Raw genomic sequence first — 24074 nt, 5'->3', positions numbered from 1 at the left:
CTGTCCTGATGGCATTTTAGGATGCGCAACAAGCACTTTGGGAATCCCTGCTCTATACTATATCTTCATGAAACTCTTTTAAAAGATTTTTGTCCATTTTTTTTTAATTCATCGCAAAGCACTCAAAACATATCACTACTTCAGTACTGAATTCAAAACAGTATATGGCTAAATTTAATTAGAGTGTCATTTGCATATTGCTAATTAAAAACACCACCTGAAACACAAGTTTCTGTTACAGTACACCTGATATTGGAATAGAATTATAGAGTGTAGGATAAAAGAACTGTTCTATTACAACCAATAATGCTGTGAGGAAGGTTTGAGGTTCAAGCCCCCACCCTCGCCAGAACTCTTGGTTTTTAACACATATTACAAATCCTGAAGTGATAGCTTAGAGTACAGCTAAGGTCATTTATGACCTCCATACTCAGTGGGTAAATTCTGGCTGTGCAAGTGGTCAATCCTACTCGCAACTATTTGAGGATTTAATTTAAAATTATTTAGGGAGGGGGGGGGGGGGAGATTAAAAATTTTATTACTTCATATAACTTGAAAAGTATGTGTTTCAATATGAAGTTAATAAAAAGCAATGATTTTCATTTCATAAAATTTTATTCTTTTTTAAAATCATTCATAAATACAGGATTAAAGGATGGCTTGAAGATTCAACATCAATTTCAAACTATTTATTACTTCACTGGTATTGCACACAATAAATAAATTTACAAATTCTGTAACTAAATTCTATCGTTAGTTCCATCAGCACTGACATTTTGTACAACAACAGGCAGTAGTGGAGGAGGAAGGTTTAAATTTTCTTCCAAGAAACTGGCTTCAGGAGAGAGTGGATCAACCAAACCTCTTAGGGAAGAGTTCTGAACATTGTCCATGTAGTCTAGAGAATCTACAGGCCTCAATTCATCTGTTCTGGAGGATTCTTCACTGTCGGGGAAAATTTCGGTGGGATACTCGAGGTCCTTTATATTTATTACTGGCTCAAAATTTTCTGCCTGGCTGACATCAGGCTCAGCCTTGCTGTTCTCAGACAACATTTCAGAAAACAGCTTACAATTATCCCCATTGGCTCGTGAAGGTAGAGTTACATGCAACGGTTGCATCATGGTAACATGACTAATGTCAGGACACAAGACTTTTGATTCAGTCAAGGACATGCTGTGAAAGTCTGTAAGTGGATTATCACCGAAGGCGAGTTGTGTGGCTGTGTTAGCTGCACTGTTCTCTTGAGCATCTTTGTCCCCGTTTTCCGGTTTGCTGTCAATGTCCACAAGTATATCATCCGGCGAATCTTCCATCACGACTCTGTTGCGGAGCATTTTCGGTATTAAATTCAAATTTGTACCAGCTGGAATAACATATGGCTTTGGATTTATAATTAATGGTGTTGAAGGCTTTTTCTTTACATCTTCCTAAAAACAAAATTTGACAAATATACATATATGAATTTAAAGATTCCACCAACAAACTTTTAGTTAAATAACGAGGAAAAAATGACATTTCTAAGCATAAAGTGTCTAAATAGCACATTTTGTATCTAGCGACACTGGTGGCACATATCAAAAATTTGAAAACCTATAATAATTATTGATTGAGAATCTTAATTTAATGATTTATCTACGAAAAACTTGTTGAAAATTAGTTGACATAACTGATGTGCGGTGGCATATTAATAATATAATTATTACTGACACATAATTAAGAAAAAGAATGCTACAATTAATTTTGACTACTGACAAACTAACCAGTAAACATAACAGCCTAAATACTTTGCTCGTATTGCAATACATAAGAATAAATCAGTTACAAAGAGTATTGCATAAAACCTTGACTTTCTCCAATGTTATTTATTTGATACATGCCACTATTGTTGCTGAAGAGCAACAATACTAATGTTTGCTACAGAAACTGTAAGAAATGTTTTTCCAAAATGTTTGAGGGAAATGTTGTATAGATATTGCAAGTATCCAAAAATAGTTTCAGAATGAAAGAAAAAACCATCAACTATTTCGAGGTACCACCAACTCTTGCGGGGCACAAGAATTAAAAATTTTTAATGGATTTTTAAAGAAATTATTTATCAAAAACTAGTGCTAATAAAGTTATAACTGAAAGATGTATTACCACGGATTGAGCAATTTTATCTTTCAAATCAACCATGCCTACGGTAATATCATCCAACTTTTCTTGTATTTTGTCTAATGTAGAAATTCTCTGGAGCATCATACGTAATGCTTCACTTTCTGTTGCATTTTCCTCATTCAAACCAGCAGGAACTTCGCCCGAAAGATACCGCTCAAATTCTTCGTTGCTCAGATTCAAAGATTCCGAGGTCAGGTCTTCAATAAACTGAACAGCACAGCACTGAAAAATAGAAGGAATTAAATCAGTGAAGTGATTAAAGAAAAAATATACCTTAAAATGAGAAGATTTCAAGACTTATAAACAGGGCTGCAGAGTCGGACCGATTTTGAGATAAAGGAGTCGAATTCAGAAATTTTCTCTTAAAGTCCACTACTCTGACAGTATTTAGAGTCGAACTTATTTTTGCGTAAAGGAGTCGAAGTTGAAGACTCTAAATTCCGCGAGTCGGAGCCAGTCGTTTTCTCTCCAACTCTGAAGCCCTGCTTATAAATACAGCTTTGCACACTAAGGCTTTAACCAATATTAGTACAATTAGTAATAATTTAATATTAACTAAGTAAAGTACTCACAACAGGGCCGTAACTGGAAAATAATTTTGGGGAGGGTTTTAAAACTTTCATATGGAGCTTTGCGCTACTTGTGCTAATGTTCCAAGTCATCGAGTTATCTATTATGAAAGTGTTTTATGCAATTAATTTACGTCCGAAAGATATCTGAGTTTTGGAACAATATTCTTCGGAAATTTTTTAATATAAACGAACATTTAAATGTCAAACCAAACTTTTCGGGGGGAGGGGGTGAACACTAAGAATTCCCCTCCCCCCTGTATATGACCCTGACTCACAATGATCACTAATAACTTTATGGAGGGAACAAATTTTTCAATTATTTAAAGCTAATGATTAAATGAGAGCTGTTTAGCATTCATCAGAAAAAAATAGAATTTAGAGATGTAAATGATGCAGAAAATGCAGCTTATTAAAATGCTTTCCCTTTTTGGAATTAAATCCTTTTTCTCTTTGGCTCTGCCATGATAAATTTTATTTTTACTTGTTCAGTTTCAAGATTATATTTTGTACAGGGTTAGTTTTAAGAAGCAAATAATGCCCTAAGCTCTAAAATGATTAAATGCTCCAAGACATTTTTTTAAAATATGAACTGTGAGAAAAAAAATAATTTGGGCAAAAATCAGAGACAGAAAATACATATTTTCTAGATTCTGCGTTTTTATAATAGCTTTGAAGGTTAACAACATGGATAACACAGTTGTGCCCACCTGGAGGGGGGGGGGTATTTTTTTCATTTGGGGGGCTTTTACTTTTGGAGGAATCTTTCGTGATATTTAGGTGGGGGTGCGCCCTTGCTCGTAGGGGGTGGGCACCCCTGCATAACAGCAAAATGGAGCTTACCAGATTGGTGAAATAATAAGCTCCTTCACCACTTCTTAATCTTATAGGAATACTGTAGCTGGTGATGTACTTGATATTGGATTGCAGTCGGGTTGGATTTGCTCTCAGGACTATGTAGACCATTGCTGGCAAAAACTCATCGGCACTGGCAGTGACTCCTTGGCACAGGTTGATTATGTTGAATATATTCCTGCTGCACTTCACAATACAGCTAATCTTTTCTTGAGGAGCGATTTTGGAATCCATTTCAACAATATCTACAAAGATATATTACATGAAATCAAGTAAAGATAATTTCATTTACAAAGAAATTTGGAAGTTCAAATTAAAAAACAAAATGCATTATGAAAAATTTCCATTCACTGAGAAAATTATACATTTTCTTTTCAGATTAGTCTTAAATCCTCATATAAATAACAGCCGATGATAAAGTAACCCACGTGTTTCAACAATGAAACTCGCGCCACAGCATAATAATTTGATAATATGTTTTGGTAATGTTTAACATGCAGGGAAATGCTTTATCGTGACAAGGCTGAACTCGATCCAGTGACTTAACTGTTTTACTAGTAAGACTCATTTTAGGAGAATAAAGAAACGTAAAAGTGGTCAACAATGACCACTATCTACTGGAGTTAATGTTTAATCCACTGGAGTTAGGGTTAAACTACCAAATTTAACTTAAACTATCAAAATATCACCAAATAGGCAATCACAGCGTTCAAATGTACATAGAAGCAAATTTCCAACCGTCATACCATGACGGGCGACTTTCTTATTATAAATAACACCAGGTTCATAACAGTAAAAAATTAGTATTTGCCGGAATGAAAGATGGTGGGTCTAACTATAGACAAGGCATTCTGAACTGCTGATCTGATGGACCAGCAGCAATCCGAGAGAAAACTTGACTGATACGACATTTTAGCCTGTCTGTATTAATTTTTTTTGAAGTATTCAATCCTTTATAGTCACAACATTGACCCAAGTGATTGCGACCAGACTTCGGATAAGTGAGAATACTTAAAAATGACTCTCAGGAGGCCCCCAAAACTTAAATTTAAGATTTAAACATGTATTCAATTGCAAAGTAACTATTAAATGTGATGTATTTTTAATTGCACTAGCTTACTACCAGGCATTGCATGGGGGGGGGGGCTTATTAATACCACATTTCTCATAGAAAATCAAATGGATGGATTTTATCTACATGGATGTAAAAAAGTTTTATCAATCCCATCTTCACTTGTTTAAAAAGATTTGTCTTTTTCTTTTTTTTGAACATGGTGTCCAAAACCTTTTTTATTTGGCTATTGAAATACAAAATGATTTTTTTTTAAATGTAGCCTGCCATAATCCCCCTATACTTATATTAGTTGTTTTCGGATACTTCAACTATTGTGGCTTTCTGATGCTATTTAAAATGTTATTAAATTCATGGTAATCCTTTTGAGATACCTTGGATAATACTTCCCTTCCCTACTTTGAAAAATGGTCTGTCACTAATAGAGATATTGTCGCCAAATGCTGAGATACTTTTGGTGACCATAAAATGATGCTAAAATTTTTCTTTCAAAATGTTTCGAAAATAAGTAGTAAGATTTGGCGATTGTTTGAAATTGTGTAACAAGACAACTTAATGGAAATTTTGTCTGCTGTATAAAGATTTCTGGAATTTAGTTGGCAGCTTAATTTAGATATTAGCAAAAGTTTTAAATGTTCTTTTAATGGTGATGTTTAGTCATGAAAGCTGAGACACAATATTACGTAGTCTTTGGCTCCAAAAATGTTGAGAAAATTGCCAAGGGCTTCAGCCGTTGAAATCTTTTTACGAAAAAGTTTGGTGAGATTCCTGGTCGAGCGTATAATAAGTAAGTGTCTAATCAGTGCAAATAAATAAAATAGCCATTAAATTGCATCAAAGTTCAATTAAAAAAATTATTTGAAGAAATTTAAAGTTACATTGCCTTAAAGTCCCAAATCCATTTATTATTTGCCAATATCATTAAGCGACTACGTTACCGTTACTCTGACACAGATTATACACTTACATTACTATAACTGTAAATAATAAGTTTGTTAAATAGGTGTCATACAAAATTATAACACACAATGTAAACTTAATAAGACAAATAAAACAAACTTTAATCATTATTGTGCTAGTAATAAACCTGATTTTTATTTTGAAGCATATGTTTGCAGTTAAGAAAATAAGCTTTACTAATATTATAAAGAGAGAGGGCGGATTTTTGTGTGTTTATATCTTTGAGGTAATCTCCGGAACCAATGCACCTATTTGAAAAAATCTTTCACTGTATGAAAGGTGCTTTCTTACTGAGTAACATAGGCTATGATACTAGAAAATCCGATAAATAGTTCTTTTTTTATTCAAATTTAGGCCCAAATTTCACGTAAATTGCCTATTATTGGCTATTAAAGGAGTGAAAAATTACTTGCACATATGAATATTATATATAATTATAAAGGGTAGAATTTTCTGCGTTCTAAACAATTTATTTCAATGCTCTAACTTAATTACGGCGGGAGTAATTTGCGTTTTTATCTCGAACTTTTTTAGGCTCAGCTGAAATTTAGGCATTACTTTCTTCATTAAATCTATCAATAAAAAGTGAAGGAATTGTCCCACAGTTTTCTTTTTGACAGCATTGGAAAAAGCGAGGTTTTTTACTCCAGATCTCTCTTGAGCGATGGTCGAAAAAATTAGCTTCTATCTTCAAAGGAAAAAAAGTTACAAGCGTTTTTAAATCAATTTTGAAATATGTCATTTTGATTCAGGTTGTCAATCATTTTATTTTCGCGTTTCCATGGTTATGCTTTTTGAATCCATTGTTTATTTCTTAAACTTATTTTATTTCATGTTTCCATAATTATACTTTTAAAATCCATCTTATGCATTTTAATTTCTTAAAAGTATTTTAATATCTGTCATCATTGTTTGGAAGGGTAATTTTGCATGGTGTTTTTTTTCTTCTTTTATTTAAGTTATTCTTTTTTTATTTATTGTTTTATGTCACTCGACACAATTTTTGTTCTTAAGGCAGACCTGGCAAAGCAGCTCTTAATATATAAAGATTTAAAATCTACTGTTAATGTGATTTCATACTTTTTTGTTTGTTTGGCGAAACATTTATTATTGCCAAAGAAAAAACACCCGCTTCACTCGCAAAAGGGCTGGGTTCCGGTAGCGTGGTCGCTTGACACGCTAGGCGCTGAGCAGTTCAGTCTAGGATTGTTTTAAGGCAATCGTTAATGTAGTTCATTGTTTTGGCAATTTGTTTTGAAAGAAAAGACACTTTTGATTTCTTTTTATCCGGGTGAAATGTACGACATTTACTTCTTTTTTTTCTGACGATGATTTTTGAATGTTCCACGGGATTTTTTTTTTTTGTTAGACGGATGGATTATGATAGCATGGTTGCTGTGCAAGGTTGGCAATAAACAAAAGAGCTGTGGAATTATTTTTACATTTGAAAAATATTATTTGATGTCTTTTTTTGTTTATTTGGTGAAATATTTTAAATTGCAGTAAAAACCGCTTCACTCGTTAAAAAGAGTTCTAAAGCAACTGTAAATCTAATTTAATGATTGGACGAAAAGTTTTAAATTCCAAGGAAACTTAAATAGTTTTTTTTTTTTTTTTGAAAAGGTGTGTATGCATTTTATACAAAGAAAAACGATCATTTCACATCAGAGGGGGAGGGGGCATCAATTTTTTTTATTCAACGGACTTCCATTAAATTTTTAGCACGGGCATCGCTGTGCGGGTACTGCTAGTTTCTCAATAAAACTATTTTATTTACAGATTGGCTTTGAATTTACTATCTCCTGTAAAGGGAATTGTGCAAATTGTTTCTCTTTCCTTAACATCCCCTTACATTACCTTTAAAGTAAAAACATGTTGTTTAACTACCAAAAAATGAAGTTCAAGAAAACCAGATTTCTTAAACAAGGTTCTGGTTAAAAGAGTTTTGGATAATTAAGACTACCTACTAAAATGTCCATGCAGTTAGACAGTAAGTTGCAGTTGGTAGTTTGCATCATCAAGACTACTTACTAAAATGTCCATGCAGTTAGACAGTAAGTTACAGTTAGTAGTTTGGATGATCAATAGTACTTACTAAAATGTCCATGCAGTCAGACAGTAAGTTGCAGTTAGTAGTTTGAACTACTAACTATCATGTTCATGCAGTTGGACAGCATTTCAATATCCTACTTACCATTGATAGCATCATCGACCAAGGCTCTAACCCCGGGCAGGCTCTCGTTGATCTCCATGCCGAGCCTCTGAGGGGTGATCCAGTTCAAAGCTCGAATTCGATTTTGCAGAGCCAGATCTTTCTCTTCATTCTCGGAGGTTATCAGATGGTAAACTGTTGTGTGCATGTGTATCATCAGCTTCTCTTCAATTTTGTCGATCAAAACGTCCACTTGCTCACTATTCAAATCTGAAAAAGCAAGGGATTGTGAATATTTATTTGCTCAACACACAAAGTGAACTATCTGTTGTTTAGTTTTATGAAAAACTAGCAGTACCCGCTAGGGGTGCGATGTCGATGTCGATGTTTTGGAAACATCGATGTTTTTAACATCAATGTTTTACTTTCGATATTTTAGGAGCATCGATGTTTTTGGTCCGATATTTTTTTCAATGTTTTTTTTTTTTTTTTTTTAATTATAATAAAATTTCTCACAGAGAAGCAACATCGATTGAAAAACATGCAAAATAGGCTCAGATATATACTGAATCCATTGCTTGGAAAATAACATTGAAAAAAATCAAAGAAAGTAAATCGGCTGCTGTCAATGTTTAGATTATCTGGAATTTCTCAAAACCATTTCCATTTCAACGGAGTAATGAATGCATTTAAAATAAGCATAGGGATTTTTTTCAATGGTATTATAAACATAAACGGCGCTGGCTGCAGCAGGAAAGCTCCCTCCTGTCTGATTTGTTTATTTTTTTCTGTTGACTTGCGCTATGTCGTGTTGTACGTAATTGGTTAGAGAATCCTAGTGCAGACATAAAGTTCTTAAGGGTTTTAGTCGTTTTATTTAGTGTTGTGAAGTAAAGTGCTTTTTTTTATTGTGGAAATTATGTTGTGAAATAAGAATTTACTTGAAGTGAGGAAACCTTTCTGGAGTTCGACTATGCCGCCTAAAAGTCTTATTTGGAAATATTTCTTGAAAACCTCTTTTACAATAGCTAAATGCAATATTTGCCTGAAATCCCTGAAATCATCTGGAAATACTACAAACTTGATTGGACACCTGTGTTCAAAGCATGGAGATATTCATGAAAAACATTTTCAGTCCTCAGAGAAGCCTAAAGCAAAAGACAAATCGCAGAATCCAGACTTTCAACCCATTCCATGCTTCAATTACTGTAACTCTATCAGAAGAGGAAGAAGAGCTGCGTCAACTTGAATCTGTTAATTTGAATGCTGCAATAATGAATAAAGATGCTTTAGTTCCAAAATTCCATCAAAAAACTTTGAGAGAAAGTTTTTGTAATCTAAATTCTTTTAAAGATGGTGGTGATTTGCATAGCAAAGTGTCACAATCTATATTATACATGATTTGTAGGGATTTCCAGCCTATCTCACTAGTTGAAGATGAAGATTTTAAGCATTTGTTAAAAGTAACTGCGCCGTTGTATACAGTTCCATCACGGAGAACAATTGATTCGTTGATCGATCGAAAATATGAAACGGTTGTCCATATTGTAAAAGAGAGACTGGAAAATGTGGCAAATGTGTGTCTCACTACTGACATTTGGACTGAAACGTGCCAAACGAGAAGCTTTCTTGGTGTAACAGTACATTTTATTGAAAATTGGGAGCTTGAACCTGTCATCCTAGGTGTTTATGAATTGCATGAAAGTCACACTGCCCAAAATCTGGCTGATCACCTAGAGAACACAGGCTCTGAATGGGGTATAAAAGAAGAAAAAGTTACTGCTGTTGTAACTGATGGAGGGGAGAATATTTTAGGTGCAGTGGAAAAAGCATACGGGAAACAAAAGCATGGTAACTGTTTTGCTCATTTACTGAGTTTAATGGCACAAAAATCGCATGAGTTGTTGCCAGATGTAGTTTCAATCCTTGGTAAAGTTAAAAGCATTGTCAGATGGTTCAAACACAGCGTGGTAGGTAGAGATGAACTTAAGAAGAAAACTAAATACACTTTAATTCAATGCGTATCAACTAGATGGAATTCTACCTATTACATGGTAGAAAGATTTCTTAAGTTAAGACAGGATGTGGCGAGCATCGTAAATTTCAGTAAATCAGCCCCACCAATGCCTTCAGCTTCAGACGTGGAGTTTTTGATGGAGTTCGTCTCACTGTACAAAAGCATAGAATTTGCTACAAAACAAGCATCTGGAGAAACATTCATAACATCAAGTTGTGTTATACCAATCGTTAAGCTGATGGAAAAGAAAATCAAGGGCATGGTTTGCACTTCAGAGCTTGCTGAGCAGTTGAAATTCAATATTTTGAAACAATTTCCAATAAGATTTGGTAACCTCGAAAATAATCGTTTCTTTGCTATGTCATCATTGCTCGATCTGCGTTTCAAAAATCTGAACAGTGAAATTAAGGAAGAGATTGAATCGTCGGAATCTGATGACAGACACGCGTCTCCAGCTCCAATTTGCTAGCCAGGTAATTAATTTTACTTATGGAATTGTTCAAAAAATTCATTTATTTATACACATTTTATAAGATCAAATTTTCTGCGTAGAGGATGATTTTTGGGAAGACCACCACAAAATGGTCGAAGAAAATTGGAGTGTGAGGAAGAGGTCAAAGCTGTTGGAAGAACTCAACACAGGTAGACTGGTGCCAGAACTTGTAGTCTATTTCAAGGCTCCAGTTCTCAGTCTAAAGGAAAATCCTATACACTACTACGGCAAAAATTATAACTATAAAAACTCAGAACTAGTAAAAGTTGCATTAAAGTATTTGACAGTGATGGCAACTTCCGTCCCATCGGAAGGAGTTTTTTCTCTGACTGGTGGGATAGTCAGCAAAAAGAGAAATGCGCTTCTGGGGGACAAAGTGAACAAACTTCTTTTTCTCCAAACTGTCAGCACCAAATGTTGAGGGTTATAATACTTATCGGCTTTCCCCAACAGTTCGTCCCCCTTTTACTTATGTGGAAAATATCCATAAAAATCGTCAAGTATACCTGTGCGCAAGAGAGCGCTTTTCGATATGCAAATTTCCCACCTGTCGGTTCAATATGGTTAGCTGTCTTTCTGTTAATGGATCGTGGATTCGTGGCATTCGATAGCTCGATTTTTGTTGATCTTGGTCGTCTCGTGGCAGTTCGCATTCCAAGGGCAATTTGGAAGCCCTTTCGTATGTGGAATCCAAATAAAGTTAATTTATGTTTTTAGATAGTTGCCTTAGCATTTTCTTTAACTTACGATTTGTGTTTAATTATGTAGCACTAACAGTACAACACATTTTTTTTCTCTTAAAAAATAGTTGTTAGAATTAATTCTGTATTTATAGTATAATTTGCACAACTCTGTCTCATGATTCAACTGACGGTAAGCGCTATGATACATTTTTTCTTAGATTCATTTTTGATGTAGATTTAATTTTAGTTTCATTCAGTTCGAAAATATTTTCTTAGCACTATACTAGTTTGTATTAATCGTTGGATGTCTTACTATCATTTTTTGTATTATTATAGTATCAAGATGTTGCAAAATTATTCTTATTAAATTGTATACATGACTTGAGAATTGACTGCTTAGAAATTTCTGAAATAATAGCTATAATTTAACGAATTGACGCAATGCCAAAAGAATTTACTGATCTACTAAGAAACATTTGTTTGAGATAATCATATATGTAAATCTGTAGTGTAGTACATTCAAAAATGTATGTTATATATTGATAAAAAGATCGATGTTTTATAACATTGATGTTTGAAAACATCGATGTTTTTTGGTTGATGTATCAATACCATCGATGTTTTAATTTCTAACATCGATGTTTTGAAACATCAATGTTTTGCCATCGATGTTGCACCACTAGTACCCGCACGGCTTTGCCCGTAGTAGAAAATTAAAAGGTCATTTGGTTCACTTGTATATTTACAGTTAACATCTGCTATGTGTTTAAGTTTTTTTTTAAAAATTAAATTCAGTTTTTTTTTCAAAGTTAAGTTTTTTTCTAACTAGTTAATTTCAAAAGTTAAAAGGAATTTGCTTTCAAAACAGAAATAACCTTTAACTTTTGATTTTTTTCCCCGAGCTTAATCATTTTTAGAATCATTTGACTTGCTTGGGGTAAGCCTTGCAGTTTGATTTTCTTTAGCGATTCCTGTAGCTTTCCGAGTGCTCGTGGAAACTTTAAATAAACTTCATCTGAAAATTTCAAGCTTTTGAATGACCTAAAACTTAAAAATGTGTATTCCTCCCTCGTTTAAATTAATGAGAAAAATGGGCTTAAAATTGGAATAAAAAAATAACAAAATGGAATTTACAAAAAAAAAAAAAAAAAAAATGCTTCAAGGTGCACACCCCCATGCTGCCAACTAATTTTGTGCCAAATTTCATGAAAATCAGCCCAACGGTCTAGGAGCTATGCACGTCACAGAGATCCAGACATCCAGACAGAGATCCAGCTTTATTATTAGTAAAGATAGTATCAGCAGAAATTTTGCCAACATCAAACAAAGTTCAATCACAAAAAAGATGATACATTAGTCATGAATTTGACAATAAGGTAGAACCGTTATAACCTAGACCCTAGACGTGTTTTCCACATGAGCTGTAGCATAACCACCCTATTATGAAACTTATCTTTTACCAAACATTAATGAATGACAGTAGTACAATACAGCACAGTACCAATAAAGCTTACTCAAGTGGAGAGTTTTAATAAATTGCATTTAAGTACAAATAAGCACAAAATTGTAACCCGAACAGAGTGGGAACTGAGAGTGAAGGATGGGACGCATAGATTTTCCTGGAACGTTAAGAGCTTGTAGCATAGGAGATATCATACCATGTCAAAAAAGGTGGTTGTAAGGGACTATGTAGATTTTGAAAATGAAAGAAAATCAAGTTTTTAAATATTATTTTTAATACTGGAAAGATGAAAACTGCTTCTACATTGTAACGAAGCAATTGCCTGTTTGGTGATATTTTGATAGTGGAAATTTTAATCCTAACTCTAGTAGATAGCGTTCACTGTTGACCACTTTTTTGTTTCTTGATTCCCCTGAAATGACAGTCTCACCAGTACTGGTCACTCTCAACAGTTAAGTAACCCGATCCAGTTCAGCCTGGTCACAATAAAACCTTTCCCTGCACGTCAAACATTACCAAAACATATTATCAAATTATCATGCTGTGGAGTGAGTTTCATTGTTGATAACGTCAGGACTGTGACTGAATCAATTGTAGGAGGACATACAGTATAATACAAGAGTAGTTTGATACAAGAGTAAAATTTGAAGTTTTTTGCTCTGATTGCTGTGGGTTTCTGTTGAAGTTGAAGAAAAAGCGTTTTTATTTTGCAACAGTTATAAGCACGAAAAAGCGACGTTGGAACGGAAACATTACGGATTTCTTCATAAAATATTCAAAATCAGACGGAACTGTACCTCCCAATGAAAATTCTGTTGAAAAAAATGCTCAAAGTGAAACAGAAGTGAAAGACACGGAAGAATGTGAAATGCCGATAGAAAGTTCGACTGAAAGAGATCAAATTGATGTAGAAACTACTACATCAAATCAACTGCACATAAGGGCGCCCATATGCAAAATTGTAAGGGGGAGGGGGGCTCAGATATTTTCCCCATGGGTTAGGAGGGTATTTTCTCCATGGAAACCAATTTCAGGGCAGATTAGAGTCATTAAAATATTTCATTTTTTTAATTTATTCATTAATGGCTCGAGAATAAATGTTTTTCATTTTTTTCAAAGAAAAATGTACCAAAAGCAAGGAAGTTCTAATTTTAAAGGGGGAGGGGCTCGAGCCCCCCTTGCCCCCCTATATGCGTGCCCTTGACTGCACGAGAGAGATCCCGCTAATGGCCCTCAAAATGCAAAAGAAAATATCACCTTGGGACCTTACCAGCCGGAACTTTCTTCCTTTCTAACTGATCCAAAGCGCCGTAAGTTCAGAAAGGAATGGTAGAGTTTATATTCATGGCTCAAATACAGCTTTCTGCTAACGAATTGTTTTGCTTCCCTTGCAGAGCCTTTTCTAATGCTAAAAAACGAAATGCTGAGCCAACCTTTATTCTTCATGGCTTTTGTAAATGGTCTAAAGCAACCGCAAAATTTAAAATTCCCGATGCAAGCTCATCTCATAAAACGGCAGTATGCTATGCATTGAATTTTATTGATACTCTGTCTTCAGGTTCTGTTTCTGCTAAACCTGACAAACAGTATTCCAGAGAAGTTGAAGGAAATTGCCTCTATTTGAAAAAAGTGTGTGAATCCGTAACTTTTTGTGCTCGTCAAGGAATTAGTTTGAGGGGACACGGCGAAAAAATATCCTCAAATAACAGGGGAAATTTTTTAGAGTTGATGGAACTCAGAGCTAAGGATTGTCCTCAGGGGCGGGTCCAGAAGTTTTTGTTAGGGGGGGTCAGGTTTCAATGGCCAGCATTAAACCTCCTATGTGAAAAAATATTAGTGAAGCACGGTTTACCCATTCTCATTTGCTACGAAGCACGACTACCCCCTCCCCCTAAATTTTGCCATGTATCATATTCCCTCTTTTCATCAAAGGTCAAGTTTTCTTAGGCAGACAGGTTAGTAACATTACCGCAAGTGAATATATGTGTTCTTTTGACAATGAACAAAAAATTTGAAATTGCAAAAGCTCTACAGACAAATCTAGTCAATCCTTTGAATTATGATGCCTTGAGAAGAAATACCTTACAGAACCAAGCAAATAAAAGGTTAAAATTGACTGCATGAACTATCTTTTTAAATCTAAAAAAAATGAGGTTTAATAATAACCTTAATAAAATTATTGTCACAGGGGGGGGGGGCTCAGCTGACCCTTTGACCCCTCCCTAAATCTGCCCTTGATTGTCCTCTGATCGAAAGACCATTTCAAAACAAAGAAAAATCATTCATTTACGTGCATAAAGAACATCAGAACACTATCCCCAATTTATGTAAAACACAAATTACTGATAAGATGCGAAAGGAGATCAAAAAAGCTCGCTATTTCTCTAAAATAGTTGATGAAACTCAGGACATTTCTAGACATGAACAAGTGACGATAGTTTTTCGATACATTGATGGTAACTTTGAAATTCATGAATCATTTGCCGGTCTTTACAGAACAGAAAAAACTGATGGAGAAGCATTGTTTGTTTTAATTAAAGAAATAATTTCCTCATATGGGCTAACAATTTCAGATTTGCGTGCTCAGTGTTATGATGGAGCATCTAATATGAGAGGTTCGTAGTGATGTAGCTACCCAAATTTCACAAGAAAATTCCTCGGCCTCTTATATCCATTGCTATTTTTGTTGTACTCTAATCATATATTCAAATAGGTAAATCATTTCTGCATAGCGATACAATCTCGAAAGGCCAAGGCCACTCCGACGTCATACTTATCCTTCCCACAATTCCCCTTTTCCCAATTCAGTGGTTTCTTTTTTGTTCTCTAGATATAGTGTGAGTGTATCTGTTTTGTGCCGTATGGAATATATTTTATAACATGTGTACATTTAGTTTTTAGTCATTCCTAATTAAATCTTTACGTGTTGTTCGTCTACTCGTCTATTGACTGTTCTTCATGCGTTCAGAAAACTCAACTATCACACCGCTGCCTATCGAGATAAGAAAAGGTAAGCCAACCTTTCCTTACAACATTGATTATGAGACTGATATTCTCTAACAGTGTATATGTTGAAGTTCTGAACAAAGTTAGGACTGTATATATAATTTTCTATTGAACTGTGTTTAATAAGAAAATACTAAATATGGCTCAAGCAAATTTTAAAGATTCCACTCAAATAACAAAACTGAATTCCGACAACTATGCCACTTGGAAATTCAAGATTCAAATGCTCTTAATGCGTGACGGGCTGGATGATCTTCTTGATACGCCCCCGCCTGCTGAACCTAATGCTGAATTTTTAAAGAAAGATAAACAAGCGCGAGCTATAGTTAATTTATGCATAGACGACTCACAAATTATTCATGTAAAAGGTGAAACAACAACTGCCAGCACATGGCAAAAATTAAAAACGATACACGAACGATCCAATTTAAGCAGTAAACTATATTTGTTGCGAAAATTATATTCTATAAAGATGCCTGAACATGCTGATATGATCGAACACATAACTCACATGACAGATTTAGTCGAAAGACTAAAAGCTATCGGTGAAAATATCCCAGATCAACATGTAGCAGCTCTTTTATTAGTTTCGGTTCCCGAATCGTACAACAATCTCATCACTGCTTTAGAAGCAAGAGATGAAGCACTTATAACATCAGATTTAGTAAAAACGAAACTAACAGATGAATATAATCGAAGAATAGAGCAACAAGCGGATAGAAATCCTAACGCTTCAACTGCTTTTAAAACTGCAATTAATGCAAGAAATTATAATAATAAGAATTCGAATACATTATGTAGCTTTTGCAAGCGGTACGGTCACACACGCGATCGATGTTTTAAATTGCAAAACAAAAATAAAGCCGATTCCAATAATAAGAAATCGGAATTTCATGGAACCAAAAATGGCGGAAAACCTGCTCGACATTGCACGATCGCCGACCCTACAAAATCTCCTAAATCACACGAAGATCTTTCCTCCCCTCCCGCGGCGCCTGTAGATCAAAACGTCTCAAGGTCAACCGAAAGAAACTTTATTGCGAATCCGACTCATTATTCCGAACAAAAAACAAATGAAATAGTACTTTATATGGACTCTGGTTCTAGCTCCCATTTGTTTTCTGATGAGGTGTTATTTTCGGAATTAAAGTATAACAAATCCTTAGCTGATATAGTTTTAGCGGATGGAAGAATTTTGAAGTCAAAGGCCATTGGAACTGTAAATATTGATTTGAATGATGAATACGGTCTGCAAAATATCAGTTTGACCAATGTTTACTTTGTTCCAGAATTAAAAAGTAATTTAATATCCGTGAAGAAGATAACAAGCAAGGGATTCTCTGTACTTTTCGAAAAAGAACATTGTTTCGTGAAAAAGAATAATGAGATTATTATGCATGCGCATTCCGATAATGACAGTTTATACAAAATTGTTTTAAATAGACACTCTGAAAACGCTAATATTGCAGTTGAATGCAAAAATAAAAATTGTATCCGAATATGGCATTCAAGATTAGGTCATAGGAATTATGACGCAATCAAGCAACTCGTACGCGAAGATCTTGCTGATGGAATTAAATTGGATAATTGTTGTCATAGTAACAATTGTCCAGAATGTATTAAAAATAAAATGCAGCAACTTCCATATCCAAAAGTTTCTGATGTGCGCGCAAGTAAAGCACTGGAACTCATTCACAGTGACGTTTGCTCTATGCCCACTCCCAGTATTGGTGGAAAGCATTATTTTGTCACATTTATTGATGATTATACTAGATACACAGTCATATATTTACTTGCTAAAAAGAGTGAAGTTCTTTGTAAATTAAAGGACTATGTAGGCATGACAAAAAAATAAATTTGGAAGAACTATACAAACTCTCCGAACTGATAACGGCGGTGAATACATAAATAGTGAAATGGAAGATTTTTTATCTAGTAACGGTATCAAACATCAACTCAGCGTTCCGTATTCACCGGCTCAAAACGGAGTAAGTGAGCGAAAGAACAGAAGTCTTACAGAGATGACTAGATGCCTGCTGTCCCAGTGCAAACTACCAAATCAATTTTGGGGTGAAGCTATTATTACTGCAAATTACATTCAGAACAGACTTCCAACTAGAGCTTGCGAGAAGACGCCATATGCACTTTGGAGCAGAAGAAGGCCTAATTTAGCTCATATGAAACAATTCGGTTGCACAGCCTATGCTTACGTACATAAGGAAAACAGAAGAAAGCTGGACGAGAAAGCAATTGAAGGAACTTTCGTTGGCTATGATCAACGTTCTAAAGGATACAGAATATACACCGGTGGAAATCGCATAATTGTCAGTAGAAGCGTAAAATTTATCGAAGACTGCTCAATAACTGACAGCGTTGAAATTTCATCTCCTCCACCAGTCGAAGATTCACTCGAAGATGAAGAATATGATGATAAATCTGTCGATGAATCCGAATTGACATCTGAAGAAGAGCAAATACCCAAAGAGAAGCGTAGACAATCAAAAAGAAAAACCAAAGGGAAACCACCAGATCGCTTAGGATTTCTTGCCGATGAAATTACAAATGTTCCTGAAAATTTTGAAGATGTAGTTAAAATGAATTCAGCAGAAAAAGAAAATTGGCTTCAAGCAATAAATGAAGAAATCGAATCCTTGTCCCGGAATAAAACTTGGGAGTTGGTTGATCTTCCACCTGGAAAGAAAGCCATTGGAAATCGATGGGTATTTAAGCTGAAGAAGAATGAAAACGGAACAGTAACACGTTGCAAAGCGCGCCTTGTTGTAAAAGGTTATAGTGAAAAATTTGGACTCAACGAAGGACATTTATTTACAAATTGACTCTAGCAGCCCACCAACTCTTACCTGTTACACAGATGCTGATTTCACATCTGACCTTGCCACTAGAAAATCAACAAGGGGTACTGTATTTTTCTTAGGGAACAATCCTATATTTTGGTCCACTAAGAGACAAAATTGTGTTTCATTATCTTCAACCAAGTCTGAGCTCATTTCTGCAGCCACTGCTGCTCAAGAGCTGAAATGGATATTAGATCTACTTAAAGATTTTGGCCTAATTCAAAAATTACCTGTTAAAGTGTTTGAGGATAACAAATCAACAATTTCTTTGATTCAACATGGGAAAATGAAAACTAGGTTAAAGCATCTTAACGTGAAATATTTCTTTTTGAAGGAAATAGAAGAAAATAAAATAATTAAGATAACCTATTGTAACACTAACTGTATGATTGCAGATATTTTTACTAAACCTTTGCCTAAGCCCAAGTTTATTGACTTTAGAAATAAGTTAAATTTAGTTTAAGTTTTGTAATTTGAATATACGATTAAGGGGGGAATGTTGTACTCTAATCATATATTCAAATAGGTAAATCATTTCTGCATAGCGATACAATCTGGAAAGGCCAAGGCCACTCTGACGTCATACTTATCCTTCCCACAATTCCCTTTTTCCCAATTCAGTGGTTTCTTTTTTGTTCTCTAGATATAGTGTGAGTGTATCTGTTTTGTGCCGTATGGAATATATTTTATAACATGTGTACATTTAGTTTTTAGTCATTCCTAATTAAATCTTTACGTGTTGTTCGTCTACTCGTCTATTGACTGTTCTTCATGCGTTCAGAAAACTCAACTATCACACCGCTGCCTATCGAGATAAGAAAAGGTAAGCCAACCTTTCCTTACAACAATTTTCATATCTTGAATTTGTGTCTAGTTAGAGCTTGTTCATCGATTTCTTCTGCGAGAAACGCATTTGAACAACTCAATGCATTCTATTCTTTTATAAAATCTTATTATAAAAGACATGCCATTTTTGAAAAAATTCACGCTTTAACAAATAATTTTCTGGAGGCTCTACAGTTTTGCAATCATGCAGTGACACAAGATGGTCTTCGAGAGTTAAAGCCATCAAAGCTCTCCTTAATAATTTTGAAGCAGTAATTTCAACCCCAGAAGAATTATCAGAAAACGACTCTTCAAATGGTGGAAAAGCTGACGTCCTTTTGACATGTTTGACTTTTTTCGAGTTTTTGTTCACTTTGTTTGTATTACGAAACATCTTTGAACAATCCAATACTCTATCAAAACTTCTTCAGTCTTCTAATCTTAATTTTCAGGTTGTACAAGCTTTAGTTAAATCGACAATTGAAACTGTTAATAGTTTTCGCAGTTATGCATATTTTAATCAAGTATGGAGCTTTGTGACAGAACTCTGCGAAAAAAATTCTTATTCTGGGCCAATTTTAAAAAGGCGCAAAAAAATTCCTAATGAACTTGGAGGAGGTGAACAAAATCCACATAATGATGTAAAATCATATCATCGAATCGATATTTTGTATAGAATTATAGATTCGGTTTCGAATGAAATCGAAACAAGATTTTATGAAAATAGTTTATCTGTGCTGTTGGCCTTAAGTTCTGTACTCTCTGGAACAGATATTGAGAAAGAAAAAGGAAATGTTTCCGTTATAAGTAAAGTTTATAACATGAGAGAAGAAGAATTGCTTTGTGAATTGCGTTTGTATTATTCCATGATGAAAAATGAAGACCAGCTGGATTTTAAAAGTAAACTTGATTATTTTAAAGAGAAAAGGCTGAAAAAATGTGTTCTCAAACATAGCTTTATTGCTTCAATTGATTTTAACCATTCCAATCAGCTCAGCAAGCTATGAAAGATCTCTTTCTTGTCTCAGGAGGTTGAAGAGTTATCTTGGAAGCACACAATGGGACAAGAAAGGCTTTCATCTCTAGCTGTACTTGCAATAGAATAAGATACTATTCTGGACATTGATGAAATAGTAATTAAATTTTCTCTATTGCCTGGCTCCAAAAATCGCAGACTAAAACTTCAGTAACGGGCAAAACAATATTTTTATGACAACCTATAAAATAGATCTGAACTTCTGTCACAAAATGTAATTCGTTTTAATCACATTGTTTTTTAAATATTAAATCCATTTTATGATCGCTTCGTTTTCCTTTTATGCATGTCATTTTATACAAAGGTGATTCATGTTTAAAAAATCTCGCCTCCCCCCCCCCAAATGAAATGTTGAAATGCCGCCCCCGTCAGTGAGTAGTGTAAAGCTAAGAATCAGTAACTAGTGTTGATCTAAGAATAAGTAAGGACCTGAGAATCAGCTCTAAAGCTATAAGGCCTTAATCAAAAAATCTGGTTGCAACTATTGGTGTAGATCTAAAACTCAGTATGTAGTGTAGATTTAAAGCAGTTAGTAGTGTAGATCTAAAAATCAAGTTTCAATTAATCAGGTTCTGGCGACCTTGGAAGGTTTGACCTCACTGGAAGGGAGATGAAAGAAAGAAATAGAAAAACCTAGAAGTAGATTTTGCACTTGTCAAGTTAAAATGAAAGCATTTTGCTACAATCTGTTAATCATCAGTATTTCCCCTCCCTTCCTTTGAAAGTGTAGAAGACTGCGGATAATCTGCACTGGGGATAAGCCATCTACGGATAATTGGGAGTTTACTAGATCAGGGTTGAACGTTAAGCATTTTTTTAAGCATAAAAATTTTCAAATGCTTTTTTCCTGAATTCTGATAAGAGCAGACAAAATATCCTGCTTTCCATTGTTTAAATTTTAATTTATACGTTGGCATAGTTTGAAACTCTGTACTCTCTTTCACCACTTTTTAAATTGAGAAATAGTCTAATTTAAGCATAAATCAGTCAGTATTCATAACTTGAGCACATTACATTCCCCTTTCGTTTCGAAAACACTCACATATGTTAACTATTGCACTTCTCACCAGTTATTACTACACACAGCTCATAAAATACTTAAATATAAAAAATTTCTGATATTTGACCGTTCAATTTTTTATATTTACCTTGGTAAGCAGGATGGGTCTCCAGTCTGTTAGACATAAAATTGTAGAAATCTTGCATCACTTCAGACTGCTCATCAATGGACTTGTCATAGAACTTGCTCATGATGTCCAGCTGGGTTTGAATCTGCTTAAAGACATCCTTTGCAACGGAATCTTTCAGCTGTAAATCTTTACTCAGTTGATGTATTTCAGCGATCGTAAAGATGTCTTTGGATGGCGACTGAGTGGAACTTTCTGCAATAAATAGAAGAAAATTAAAGTTTAAAATATTTTATATCAATGAGCCCATATATGACCTCACAGAAGAACTTTTTACCATGTTCTGGAATAATCCTCAGTTGATCTAAAATGTTCTAAGTGTCATATGTACATGGGGGTAGCCAGAAAGGGATAGGGAGGGGCAACAGCCCCTCCCTAGAAGAGAACCCCTGACTCTCACTCTCTTTCCAAATGTCACCAAAGATAACTTAAAATTGCAATTTTAGGACTTCAATTTCAAAAAATTTCCGAAGGAGAGTCACATAACTACTTTTTCTGTCCTCAGCTGACCAAAAATAGCATTTCTTTCTTTTTTAGGAGGAGAGGAGGACTATAATTTCAAGTAATTTCTGAGATCTGTACCAGGAGGGCAGGCAACTAGAAACCACTATCTCAATGCGATTATGTTTGCCCCACCCTAACGGGAATCCTAGGCACATACACATAATACAGGTTTGATAAACACATTATAAAATCCATGAAGGATAACGACAGAGAGGTTATCACATCCAAATTCTGCAGTTTCTTCCTTGTATGGACTCTCAGTCTGGAATAGTGAATAACCAAGCAGGAGGAAGATGTCAGCTCATTGCTGAGAGTGCCACCAAACTGGTAGCTAAACTAAATTAAGCTTACCAGCGAGAGTCAGCAGCCATGGTGTGGTTCACCTCATAAATTGAAGAGAAAACTAACGATGATAAATATCACTTGAGAGAGATTTGGATAATTAGTTCCCCCCCCCCAAAAAAAAGAAACTGACAAAAGAGTTAGGGAATGATATTTTCTGCTGTCTACATTGAATTATGCAGAAAGATAAATATTTATTTATTTCTCTCACTTTTTTTTAAATCCTACTTTATTTAAGCGTAAATAAAGTCGTTCAGCAAAGTGACTCATATGTCAAACATAGTATGCCAAAATGAATATTAAGTCTTGAACTGCAAAGTGATAAATTTTAGTATCATTGTTCAAGACACAGAAGTTTTTGAAAAATAGCCCTAACTACTCACAAAAAGGGAACAAAAATTTTTAATTGTACAGTAGACCCTTGTTTTGCGTGGGGGTTATGTTCCACGGAAATGCCGCATAAATTGAAACCGCGTAAATTGAAACCTAATACTAATGTTGAAATAGTGGTTTGATTTTGTAGATAACAAAATACTTCATGCTAGTGATGACTAATTGTATAATATGTTCAATGTGTACTTATATCGATTTTTATGCACAAAATGCATAAAGAAAACATAAATAATTTCATGTTCTGTTTATAAAGAAGAGCTGGCTATGATAATCTTTTGGCATTCATTATGAATTTGTCTCTGTAATTCTTTGCAAAGCATTAATGCATCTATGATCACTTGTGTCATTTCCATGATCGAATCCTCCTTCACGAACATATCAGAAAGATCGTTGTCTAGGAATGGCTCAAAATGTTCAATGTGAACGCATTTGGTTGTGCGTCATCGATGTCGGTATCTTCGTTGGTTTTGGCCTCCTTTGTCACTCCTAAAAGCTCTTCTTCCGGTGAATTCTGAACTGTGTGAATTTAATAACTTTATTTCGGGAAAGAGCTCTGGAATCCATCGCATAAAATGTCTCCAGTGGCCTAAGCTCGATTATTAACACGCCAAAATGCAGTTGATTACGCGTAATCTGCAATGTTTAGGAGTTTGGATTTTGAAAGAGGGGAAAATTTTATCTGTTTGCATTGCCACATTGGCGTAAAACCAAAACTCATCCGCGTAAAATGAAATAAAGGTGTCACATCTTAAACCACGTAAAACGAGGGTCTTCTGTACTTAACTTCCTGCGAAATTATTCCATCAATATTTATTAAATAAAAACTCATAAAAACTCAACCAAACATCCAAGGAGGGGAAAAAACATAATGCAAAATCAAACACAAAACACCTGAAATTTACTTTTTAGAGCAGTATTTTTCACCTGAGATGAATGTATTAAGGACAATTCTCATTTATTTTCAACAGCAAAGTGTTCATACCTTTTGATGTGTGTCCCCTTTTAATAATGCTTTTGATAGTTTTACTTCTTTTCTCTGAATGCTGCTTCTTTTTCTCCTCAAATTTTGAGAAGCCAAGACTAATTGAGCTTTCATGAGCATCACTGTAACTTCTCACGACCCTATAAGTATAGAGAAGGAAGACATAAACATTTAAAATATACATATAAATTTAAATCACTGCATCATGATACTCAAGAAAAATGAAAAATAATAAATTTTATTTTTCTGAAATTATTGCTATTTATTTCAATGAAATAAAATACACCACCCTCTTGAATCATCTGGTTTTTGTTACGGTTGAACTTGCTTATAACGAGCACAAAGAGACGCAATACTTGCTCATACTTGCTCGTTATATCCGAGTGCTCGTAAAAAATGAGTGCGCAAGCCCGGATTACCCAATAGGCCAACCTAGGCCCTGGCCTAGGGGCGCAAGCCAAAAAGGGCGCATATCCAGGAGGAGAAAAAAATGAACAGCTCATTAGAAAAATAAAAGGAAA

The 24074-nt window shown here is 34.7% G+C and overlaps 1 protein-coding gene across 1 annotated transcript; it reads right to left on the bottom strand.

Moving 5' to 3' along the window:
• Positions 1-644: 644 nt before the first annotated feature.
• Positions 645-23917, bottom strand: LOC129233681 (rab5 GDP/GTP exchange factor-like). The gene is made up of 7 exons (XM_054867661.1): positions 23910-23917; positions 23554-23693; positions 21294-21527; positions 7811-8038; positions 3573-3829; positions 2143-2382; positions 645-1430 (listed from the first exon to the last, which is right to left on the bottom strand). The coding sequence occupies exons 1-7, from the start codon at positions 23915-23917 to the stop codon at positions 741-743; spliced, it is 1797 nt and encodes a 598-aa protein (XP_054723636.1). The 3' UTR covers positions 645-740.
• Between the last annotated feature and the right edge of the window lie 157 nt (positions 23918-24074).

This window comes from Uloborus diversus, unplaced genomic scaffold (genome assembly GCF_026930045.1).
Source record: "Uloborus diversus isolate 005 unplaced genomic scaffold, Udiv.v.3.1 scaffold_625, whole genome shotgun sequence".
Classification (NCBI taxonomy): domain Eukaryota; kingdom Metazoa; phylum Arthropoda; class Arachnida; order Araneae; family Uloboridae; genus Uloborus; species Uloborus diversus.
This window is presented reverse-complemented; position numbering and strand designations above follow the sequence as displayed.